The sequence below is a fragment of the Fukomys damarensis genome, unplaced genomic scaffold (assembly GCF_012274545.1).
Source record: "Fukomys damarensis isolate Sample0158 unplaced genomic scaffold, DMR_v1.0_HiC HiC_scaffold_30, whole genome shotgun sequence".
Lineage (NCBI taxonomy): Eukaryota > Metazoa > Chordata > Mammalia > Rodentia > Bathyergidae > Fukomys > Fukomys damarensis.
In genome coordinates, this window is record NW_022900942.1 from 66808121 (window position 1) to 66819801 (window position 11681).

At 41.0% G+C, this 11681-nt stretch overlaps 1 protein-coding gene across 4 annotated transcripts in view; it reads left to right on the top strand.

Annotated features, from left to right (window-relative positions):
• Positions 1-11366, top strand: part of Ankrd12 (ankyrin repeat domain 12) — a 92449-nt gene extending 81083 nt beyond the window's left edge. For 2 of the 4 annotated variants that reach the window (XM_010638648.3, XM_010638649.3), the window contains exons 10-13: positions 824-922; positions 5781-5924; positions 9008-9103; positions 10017-11363. In XM_010638648.3, the coding sequence (XP_010636950.1) occupies positions 824-922; positions 5781-5924; positions 9008-9103; positions 10017-10202 (525 nt within the window). In that variant the 3' untranslated portion in view covers positions 10203-11363. Of the gene's footprint in view, positions 1-823; positions 923-5780; positions 5925-9007; positions 9104-10016 lie in introns of all 4 variants that reach the window. The other 2 variants (XM_010638650.3, XM_010638651.2) reach the window with 2 other exon arrangements.
• The last annotated feature ends 315 nt before the right edge of the window (positions 11367-11681 follow it).

Consider the following 11681-nt stretch of genomic DNA (forward strand, 5'->3'; position numbering starts at 1 on the left):
TATTCAATTTTTTTTTTTTTTTTTTTTTTTTTTGGTACCAGGGATCAAACTGGCCTTAGTGCACGTGAGGCAGGACGTTGAACCACAGAGCCAAATCCCTGGCCCTACATGAGACATGAGACTTTGGATGGACATTCTATATCAAAACCGTAACATCTTTCCTGCAGCTTCTGGCTATCTGAATGTCCCACAAGACCCTTGGAATCATGCCCAATACCAAACCCATTTATCCTCTCAGGTGCTCCTCTTGCTTTGATTACCATCATCATCTGCTCTCTGGTTTCCCAGACGTAGAGCCCAGCTTGTACTTTGGGCTCTTCCTCTCTGTCCTCTGTCACATCAGTTGTTAAATCATGTTGATGCCCCTTGCCTTTACTCTTTATCACCACTGCAAGATGTCATTAGCTTTTAGACTGTTAACTCAGATGCATATCACATTTTCAAACACCCCTCTTAGGCTGTGTGCAGAAATTCCTCTGTGCTGGGCCGTGTACTAGTAACTGGATGTCGGAGATGAGCTGGTGCAGTTGTTCCTGGTTTCCATCACATCTCTCACAGGCCAGTGTTTTATTCTGGCTTATTGATAAATGTCTGATGATGTGACTCAGGCTGAACATGTTGAGGGCCTGCTCTGCACAGGTGAGGCCTGGTTCTTGGCATCATTTCCGGTGTCCAACTTGGACCTTCCCAGTAACTAGGCATGTAGCTGTATTACTGAATTCACACAACATCAGGATTTATGAACTTCAAGGCTTAATTTTAAAGAATGACTTGCTATTGATAAGTAAAACCTAATATTCTTAACTGTATTTTTAAAAATCAGATTACACCACCACCTTCACTGTCGGATCCACTTAAAGAGCTTTTTCGGCAACAGGAGGTTGTAAGGATGAAACTGCGTTTGCAGCATAGTATTGAAAGGGTAAGATATGTTTAAATATTTATGTGAAAAAAACCTTTAACAATACATTTAAATGTTCTACAGTTTTTCGTTAATGGGTTTTATTTGAGCCAATTTGGGAATGGTCTGTTTTTGTTACATTGTATTTATCCAGTTAAGGGGGGAATGTTTACCCCTATTTTAGGATAGCTGTTCCTGTTCTGTAGTTCTTCTTGAGTATATTGTTTCTAATAAGTTCTCATTATCGAGTGTAGTTTGCAGAGCTGTAGCCATAGATTCCCAGGAGGACATTGAGATTCCTGGCTTTGGAAGTAATGCTTGGTGAATCAGCCACTTCAGAGCTAAGGAGCAAAGGCGGTGCTTCTCTGTGCTTTTACCTCTACCTGGTATCTGGTTTTCTGTGGTTGGTCCTGGCATCCAGGAACAAGAAAGCTTCCAAAGGAGCCCTTTCACTGGCATTTGGAAATCCAAATCTAGCACCTCCTTGATCTCATAGGAGGGTGAAGGAACCCCGAAAGTGTAGCGTAAGCTATGGCCTTGTATGTGAAGTACACGTACACTCATCTAAGACCAGTTCTCCAGGACAGACTCCAAAACCTTTTCTGTACTGTGCATCTCTAACAATCAGGAAGTTTGGAGCCTCTGCTACAAATTCCCTAGCATTTCAAAAAGGGGAATAAGTGAAAGAGAAGCACTGATATAGGACTTAGAGCACTGGGTGTGACACAGTGTCAGTGGCCCACATTGCAGCAGTCCGCTGTTGGTCATACTGCATGATGCAGCTGTTTGAACCATCAGGCACATTGGAACCACCTGATAACACTCATTTATATGCCTGTCCAGGTTACAGACAGCCGTGACACCTTACAGACAATTAAGAATTCTCATTTGAAGCTGGGGTGTGGTGGCACATGGCTGTAATCCTAGCACTCAAGAGGCTGAGGCAGGAGGATCTCAAGTTGGAGGCTAGCCTAGTGAGTTCAAGGCTAGCCTATAACAAGACCCTGCCTGAAACAAAATAAATTTTAATTTTAAAATTCTGATTTGAACTACACAACTTATAGAACTTTAATAGATAACAACAGGCACTACCTTCCACATACTGACCAACAGTTTAAAATTGCAGAATATTAGAAAGCATCTGAAATGTGTGACCAGTGTGAGCAAAGGATTTTACCTGGTGGTGGCTCAGTAACTACTATGTGCAGAACTGCTTGGTACAGACCTGCAGTCTTGTGTTATAGCAGCAGACCAACAGCGGGCCCCATGCCTGGGGGAGGTACATTTTAGGACCCCGGTGGATGCCTGCACCCTAGGCTAGTAGCACACCTGAACTACGCTGTTTTTCATCTGTATTTCCATGATAAAGAGTAATGGCAGTAAGAATAAAAATAGAACAACCTTAATAACAGTAAAAGTTATATGAATGTCATTTCTCAGAATATCCTCCCATTCTGTACACAAACTGGCCTTAACCAGTTTAAGGTGCAACAGCAAAACTAGCAAGAAGAATTTACTTTTCCTTCTTCAGAGTTTCACAGATAAAGATTTGTTATCATCTTAGACTTTAGCAACATTGGCATATTTTTTTCTTTCCTTGTTGAGAATTTCACCTTTTCATTAATGGAAGAACTGTCCTGTGACTCTAGCCTAAGTTCCTGGCATCACTGCTCTCAGACTTTGGGCATTACTGTCACTCTGGAGAATGAGGGTGGCTTGAACACAGCTCTGCTGACCACGCCAGGCCATCTGGGAACCAGCAAGTGTGTGGCAGGTGGAGTGTGCACTTGTGTATGATGGGCGGTGGGGTGACTCGCATCCTGGGGGACAGAGCAGGATGGAACAAGACATCCTCAAACTGCTTAGAGGGCATAAGATTTAAACTTTTATGGGTTTTTTCTGGAATTTTCCGTTTAATGTTTTCTGACCAGAAGTAGCCGAACCCATGGAACGCAGAGCAGAACCTCAGATCAAGGGGAACGACTAGGATATGGGAAACTGTGTACTCACTGTAATATAAGCTGAAGATATAATTTCTATGGATGATGAAGTTACAGATACCTCTGATTCAACCATGGTTTGGGATCTACATTCATAATTGAAAGAAATAGCTAGGTGGAGTTAAAAAAAATAAAAGACCATTTTTTCAAGTTCATTTCAGAGACCGCCACCACCAGTAGTCTACATAGGCTTCTCCTCCCCAGTACTGGGGGTCAAACTCAGGACCTTGTGCTTGCGGGGCAGGCGCGGCTCCACTGATCTAAATCCTCAGCTGTACATAGGCTTCTTGAGGGGCCGAGAAGCCCAGGTGAAGAATTCTTGTTCTGGGTTCGTTTTCCCTGCAGCAACTGGTACCATCTGAGCGCTGTACTCACACATTGACTGCTGGGCGTGTTACATTCCTGCCAGCTGACACTACCAGGTCAGGCCACCCAGTGGGACAGTCCCACATGGACCAGAAACAACAGCACTTAGAGTCAGTCAGATGCCCTGCGACATTTCCTCAGCACTGCCCAAGCTCACTCTGCCACCCAGCAGAGCAGCACACCCAGGACACTAAGAGACTTGGTCGGGAGCGCTGACCTCATCGGAGCAGTGAAGCTGGCAGGCAGGCTGCGAGCCTACCGAGTATTGAGGACACGGACAGTTTAACTTAGGAAAACAGATTTTTCACATATATGTGTGCTTTTGAGGGATTTTGGTTATTCCTCTTAGTGTTTCTACAGGACCACAAGCAGCTTTTTAGGAAGGAACTTCTAGCTATTTCTTTTTCTTACTACCAGGTCAAGTTTTTCAATACAGTATTTATCTCTTCAAGTTTTACAAGCTTGTACTTAAGTTAATAAATCATAAACAGACTTCTTGAATGTCATTTATCACATGAAAATTAAGACATTAATTAGGACTATGTATTATGTCCCTAAATCATAAGGACACGTGTAATCCCAGCACTTTGGAGGCTGAGGCAGGAGGATCGCTGTGAGTTCGAGACCAGCCTGGGCTACATAGTGAGTTCCAGATCATTCTCAACTACATAGTGAGACCCTGTCTCAAAAAACAAAACAAAACATTCACTGCCAAATGGCACCGGGGCATAGATGGGACCAGGATGGGTTAGATGTGCAGTTGGGCCTCTGGAATTCCCCTTTTGCTGAATGAAGATTGCTTATTGAACCAGAGGTTTATAAGTAGTATAAGCATGCAGTCTGTTTATTTCTGTGACAGTGTTCATTATAAAAGAGAAACTGCCACCTCTAGGGGATGTCACTTCCCAGGTGTCCGAATCAAAATGACAGATAATACCAAGCACTGGGGAGGGTGTAAAGACATTGGAACCCTCATACAGGCTGCTCTGGAAAACTTTTCCATCAAATTAGACAGGCCCCAGGAGTTCCACTTCTGGTTATTTACCAGAGGGAAGTAAAAACACACATCCAAACAAAAACTTGAGCATAAATGTTCTGAACAGCATTTCTTATAATTGCCCAAAAAGATAATGACTGTAGAGGGGGCAAAGTGTTACCTCTGCCCTCTCAGGTTCTCTGTGGGGCCTGAGAATTAAATCGACAGGCAGACAGATAAGAAAAGCATGCTGGCCAAGCTTTCACTTAGGTTTGCATGACTCACCCCTCACAAGGAACTGAAGACTCAGAGTGGAAAAGCTGAAATGCTTTCATGCGAGGTTGGATGAAGAAAGCTAAGGGAAAGTGAGGGTTATCTTAACAGGGTCTATTTGTCCATAGTTCACTTGGCCTTGACGCTGTGTCAGGTGACAGGAATGTTTCCTTCTGGACTAGAGGACATCCTTCACATAGCAGTTCCATCTCCTGCTTTCAGGAAGGAGAGGTCAGACTGCATTGCACCTGCTATGTTTCAGGTGACTTCAGCTTAACATAACCATTGTGCCAGAAGGCATGTTCGGCTTTTCAAACCCACGCGATCCGTTGAATATAAACAAAACGTGTTATTTAGAGAAAAGAGTGAAATACCAATACTTGCCACGTGGGTCAACCTTGAAAATTTCTTGCTAAGTAAAATCAGCTGGTCTCAAAAGCCCACATATTGTATGGCATTCTAGTATTTACATCAAATGTTCAGAATAGGTAAATCTATAAAGACAAAAGGTAGTAAGTACTGCCAAAAGGTGGGGCAGAAAAGTGCCAATGGGTTTGGGGTCTTCTTCTGGTGTGATTTAAGTGTTCTGGAGTCAGGAGTGATGAGTGAACATCTTGCTGAATATGCTAAAAGCCACCATGTACTTAAAACAGTGTTTTAAGGGCTGGGGATTTAGCTCAGTGGTTCTGCCGCCTGCCCGGCAAAAGCAAGGACCCAAGTTCAATCCCTAATAGCAAAAAAAAAAGTTTTTTTAATAGTTTCTCTGGTGTGAAAAACTATAAATAAGATCCTAATGGTATAATTGACAATGTGAAATAGGAAGAAAAGGGCTAAAGGTGTAGGGGAAGTGGGAAGGGTAGGGGAAAGGAAATAAGGGAAAAGAAAAAAATATGAGAAAATGGAAATAAAGTTTTTGTAAATAGGGAAGGGAGGAAGGGGTGAAGGGAGGGCAGGGGTATGGGGAAAAAATGAGAACCAAGACCTGTCATGTAAAAGTACAATATCTCAATGATGAATAAAACTATTTTATACTTTAAAAGTACCAATAAACTCAATGAGGGAAAGGGGGGAAAAACGTTTTTTAAAACCCAATTTTGGGATGAAATATACTTAACACTTTTGAAACACTAGGAATGTTTAAATTTCTCGAATCTACTGTGAAGAAAAAGCTACTGAGAACAATATTATTTAGCATATTTTACATTATTTTAAATTATTTCAAAAACAAGTTATTGAATTGATTTTTAATTCTTTGTTCAACTAGGAAAAACTTATCGTGTCCAATGAACAGGAAGTTCTTCGAGTTCATTACCGAGCTGCCAGAACACTGGCAAATCAGACACTGCCATTTAGTGCTTGTACTGTCTTACTGGATGCAGAAGTGTACAACGTACCCTTGGACTCTCAGGTAAAGTGCTCCTGGTATGTGTGGTTTGCTCCAGAAAATGCAATTCAGTTATTTTTAAAATCTTACTTCCATGAAAGAAAGTTGAGCAATCATTAAAGCTCCATGGAAGCTGGATGCGGTGGCACATGCCTGAAATCCCAGCTACTCAAGAAGCTGAGGCAAGAGGATCACAAGTTCAAGTCCAGGCTCAGCAAGTTTGTCTCTGAATAAATAAGAAGGGTTGAGGATATAGCTCACTGATAGATCACTTGGCTAGCATGCATGAGGCCCTGGGCTCCATTCCCATCACTACACACACAAAGAAGGGTCAGTGCAGGAGAACCCCTTCCAAACAAGTGAGCCTCAATTTTCTAGTTTATGTCATAAAAATGCATGTACTTAGGATAGTGCCCTTACTAACCCGTCATCATACCTTTTGTTCCTACCTTCAGGCAGCTAGACAGCGTTGCACATGCAACATGGGCAGGCAGGCAGGCGGGTGGCACTGCCAGCTATCACAGAGCTAAGACAGGGCCGAGCTTCTGCATCAGTTGTGGGTGTTTGTAGGATAAGGTAACAGTGAAAAACTGGAGCAAATTACATGAATTCAAAACCAGACTCTGTACAGTCAGAAAGAAATTCATTGATCAAAAGGGAAAAAATGTAATGGGTTAAAATGTTTAAATATAGACAATGAAAGATTATCACCCAATCACAGGCCAGGAAATAGCTGCTTTAAAACAGCAGACTGGTAACACAAAGGATAGAGGGGCTGTTTCAGAGAAAGATTCTCAGCCTTCTCTTGGCTTGTTTTTTCTCATTTATGAGAAAATGAAATTGAACTAGGTCAGATTTCAGCTTAAAGATACTGTTTTGTTTCATATGAGAGTATTTAGAGTTATCCAAAAGGCCATTAGATAATAGGATCTTAAAAAAGGAAATAGATACTGGAGAGCCTGTGAATTTCCATATTTAAGCATTTTGAAGAGAATAATGGATGATTTTATTGGGAAATGGGAAGAAAATGTTCAAATGGGAAGGGGAACAAAGGAGGGAGGGGGAAAAGGAAGAGACAAGAAAAGTGAAAATAGAAGAGAAAATGGAAACAAAGCTTTTGTACGTAGGGGAGGAGAATTAAGGGGTAATGGGGTAAAATAAAATTTATTTTAAAAAAGAATGGATGAGGGCCAGGGATTTAGCTCAGAGGTTCGGTGGCCTGCCTTGCAAGCAAGCGCAAGGGCCAGAGTTCAGTCCCTGGTACCAAAAAAAAAAAAAAAAGGATGATTTTAAATAATTTGTAATTAATGATTTAACTCTGTTGCTACAGGCTAGACTAGAGGGTTTATAATCAAGCTGTAAGGATAACTAGTCCAGGTCAGGCATGGCAGTGCATGCCTATAATCACAGCTGAGACTGAGGCAGGGGGATCACTGTTCAAGGCCAATCTGGGCTACATAGAAAGACTGTGTCTCAAACAAACAAGAAAAACCCCACAGGGCCGGGGATTTGGCTCAGTGGTTCCACTGCCTACCTGTCAAGCACAAGGGCCTGAGTTCGATCACTGGTACCAAAACAAAAAAAAATCCACCACTTCAAAATGAGTGAGTAAATGCACCTATTTCTTTCTCCTTCCAAACTAATTGGAATGACAAAAGATTTACAAAGCTAAGAACAGATCCATACCAGAGCTAGAAAATGAATTGGGAAACTACTGGACCAGAACATGAAGAAATTTCTTATAAAGAATGAGACAGGAAAACATCTCTGCACGTTGGGGAGATAGTGCAGTGCTGGAACACTTGCCTAGCATACTTGAGGCCGAGTTCAACCCCAGCACCAAAATAGAAATAAGTGAGTAGAGCTTTTTTAAAAAAGAAGAAAGCCCATTGGTAGTGAAATAGAGCAGAGTGAGGAATGCGTAGCCTCCTAAGATTCAAAAAAAGCAATCTAAAACGTAAGTGAATTTTCCCAGTAAACTCAGAATGATCCCAAAATTAGAGAAGAAACAAGCCCAGGCCACAGTTGGCCTAATAATTTAAAAATACTGATAAACTCCCTCCTCCTCTTGAAAAAATTATTTTTCATATTGAGGTGAAGAAATTACTGCATTAGATCATATTCACTTTGCTGGGATTTTCACCCAAGACTTGCTTTTACTGTTCTCTCGGAAAAGTAAATAATGTAAAGGTTCCACTCTAATGTACCCTGCCCTGAATTTTCTGAGCAATCCAGACCACTTGATTTCATGTTTAAGTTAAAGGTGATGAAGTACCAGAATGCCGGGCCTGTTCTTTTGACAGGGAAAGTCATCCTGAGAACATTTCTGTGTTCTCGGGGACCTCCAAGATTGTGGACCACACTTAGGGATGGCTTTGACCACAGGGCTGAGGAGCGGGCAGCTCCCTGCGCCAGACAACAGCCTCCTCAGACTGAGCGGAGCCTGCCTCTCCTCTAGTGCTCCTTCCTTGTCAGTGCCCTTGGTAAATTCAGAGCTGAGGATTCCTGCAGAGAAGTCCACACACCTCCCTTGGGCCACAGTGGTTCTGAGCATGCACGTACGTGGGTGCTGCTGTGGTCAGAGCGGTAGCAGTTCTCCCTGGAAGTGAGGAGAGGCACTCTGCTCCTAGCTCAGAGAGTAGGGACGGGGAACATCTCAGCAGTTCAGGGCTGCTCAGTGAGGTGGCAGGCCACCTCCATTCCACACTGGCGGTCTTGAGAACTGATTCGAGCACTCATTCTGAGAGGTGGGTCCTGCTGGAAAGGCAGCTGTCTCATGCCACGACGCTTTTTCCCTTGCATGTGGCAAATTGTAATCTTACTTTCACAGTAAGGGTGTCACAGGCGCATATTTCATATAACCTGGCTCTTTGAGAAATATCTTGGACTCACAGAGCAACTAGATTCTATGAGTTCCGCTAACTATTGTGTGTACTCCATGTAGAAAGAATTTTATCAGATTTTAAGTTTCTGTTGTATCTTCTTTAAAACATACTTCCCTCATAACTAACAAAGGGCATAGACAATAAAAGAGGTATTGTGTTGGCATACAGATGAAGTGGTTTATCATATTACAATATCCAACTACATTTAACCTTCTCTTTCAGTCTGATGACAGTAAAACTTCAGTGAGAGATCGCTTTAATGCAAGACAGTTCATGTCTTGGTTGCAGGATGTAGATGATAAATTTGACAAATTAAAGGTATGTATATTTAGAAATCGGTTTAAGTGAATGCTTCTCCCTTTCTACAGAGAAATTAGTTCAATTAGTGAAAATAATCAAGAAGGGAAATATTGGTTAGTCATGAATTTTCACACAGGAGCACAGTTGAAAAGCTAACAAGAAGGGCCGGGGATGTAGCTCAGCAGTGCCACACCTGCCTGGCAAGTGCAGAGGCCTGAGTTCGAGTCTCCGTAGCACAAGAAAAAAGAAGCTAAAGAGAAATAAAGACCATAAGTCTTTATTTATTTTAAGGGCTCTGGTAGTATAAAAAAAAAAATCAAACTACTGTAGAAGGAGCAATTTTCAGTTTGGCTCTCCCTTATTATCCAGTATATCTATAGGTTTAGCTGTAACGTGGAGAATGGTAAGAGAAGGAATGTATTTTGCAGATCTATAAAGAAAATTATTTGAGCTGGGTGCAGTGTAGTATGTGCCTGTAATCCCAGCTACAAGGGAGGCTGAGGCAGGAGAATTACACATTTGAGACCAACCTGGACAAATTGGTTAGACTCTGTCTCAAGATTAAAAATAAAAAAGGTCTGGGGATTTGCTCAGTGGATAGAGTGCTGCCTAACATATCCCCATTAACCGCAAAGAAAAAAAATCACGTCATTTGAGATTTTAAATAATTTCTCCCTAGATTTTGATCCCTTTAATCATTTGAAATCTCATAATTTGAAAGAATATTTTCAAATTAGAGTTTGTAAGATGAAGTTGTAGACCCAGAAATAGTTGGCATGTTGAAATGAACAGAACAGAAATAGACTTGTGATTTGAACACTTTTTATACTCCTAATGGAGCTCTTACTCCTGAACGAAACTGTTGATGAGGTTGTTCGTAAACAGAGCAAATTACCAGAATAAAGGATTAACTCTGTCTTTTCCTAAATAGACCTGTCTTTTAATGAGGCAGCAACATGAAGCTGCGGCACTCAATGCCGTCCAGAGGTTAGAATGGCAGCTCAAACTCCAGGAACTTGATCCTGCCACTTACAAGTCTATCAGCATTTATGAAATCCAGGAGTTCTACGTCCCTCTTGTTGACGTTAATGACGACTTTGAATTGACTCCCATATAGCAGCCCCGACTTGTGACAGTGTCACCCCGCTGTCTGCTCGCACGCACACTAAACCGGACAGCTGCTCTGACACCCAGCGACACCTGGACAGCCGTCAGGTGAGAGTGCAGTCGGCTCTGGAGTGAACACTGTCGTTTCATGGAAAATGGAGAGAAATATTTTGGACCTTGGGTCCAAACACAAGTTTCTAGCAGAAAACTATTATTTATATTGGTGAAAAGGTAACTTGCATTGGAGCACGATGGCAGACTGAGTAGACATTGGAAAAGTTGAGACCACCTGCTAACAGTGCCGGGAGTTGTTAGCACTCTTAGGTAACAAGATAACCACTAGTATTCAAATTTCCTTCAGGTTTTATTAAAAATGTATCAGTAAACTAAAGGGTTCAATTCCTACCAAATAGTTTCTAACATGGAAGAAAAACTTCGCACAAAATTTCTTCAGTTTATTATATCTGTAAATTAATTGTACAGTTTACTTTTTGAAAATTTTAATATCGTCTTCCTTTTTAATAACTTATTTTATACATATTGTGCAAATGTACATCTTGTAATTAATGGTCAAAATGTATACAAAGGGATTGATAGTCAAAAGTTGCACAAAAAAAGCTGTAAAACTGTTTTGTCTATGTTTTATTGGACCAAAGTTGTAGTCTGTATGGCGTGTAGCCGCCGTGTGTTCAGGTAGCAACACTTCTCTAAGGCATGCGTGAGTCTGCGTTAGTGCGTTTCCATCACCATCCCTGTAAAGCCTGTGACTGGGTTGTACTGCATGCTGCCTGCGATCTAAACTCTGTCCATAGTTGGTGCCTGAAGCAGTGCTAGGGCTTCCACACCAGTCTCCTGGGATGGGTCCTGTGGCTTCCTATATGGGCACCTTGCTTAGAATTAGTCATGCAAAGAAACAGCTCTTTCTCATCGCAGAATGGAGCCTGTTTCCCCTGGAACAAACACAAACAAAAAATGCCTTTGAATGAAAGTTCTGAAATTGTAAATGTCTATTTTAATACTCAACTATGAAAGAATTTGTGAATATATGTAAATATGTTTAATAAATTTTATTGGTCATGTTAAATCATTGTAAAACTTTTTTACATTGCTTAAATTTAATGTTTTAAGCTTAATAGCCTTTGCACTTTTAATATAAAAACTGAGTACTTAAAAAAGATGTTTGGTAGTCAAAATAAGTAAAAAACTTAGGAATATTCCAATCAGTCTCTGAAATGTTTATGAAAAAATGATTAATATGTTGTATTTTTTCCTTGTATCAAGATGCAAATCATATAATTTGAAAAATTTTATAATTAAAATAAGATTTGGTATTCTGTTTTATAATAAAATAATTAGCAATATACTTAGAAAAAGTCTTTTCTCCTATAACATGATCTAGAGTAAATATTCAGGAGTATTTCAGATCTGAAACCTGGGGTTGAACTTGCAAAATACTTTAAAAGAAAGATTAGTGTAAAAATTCATCATA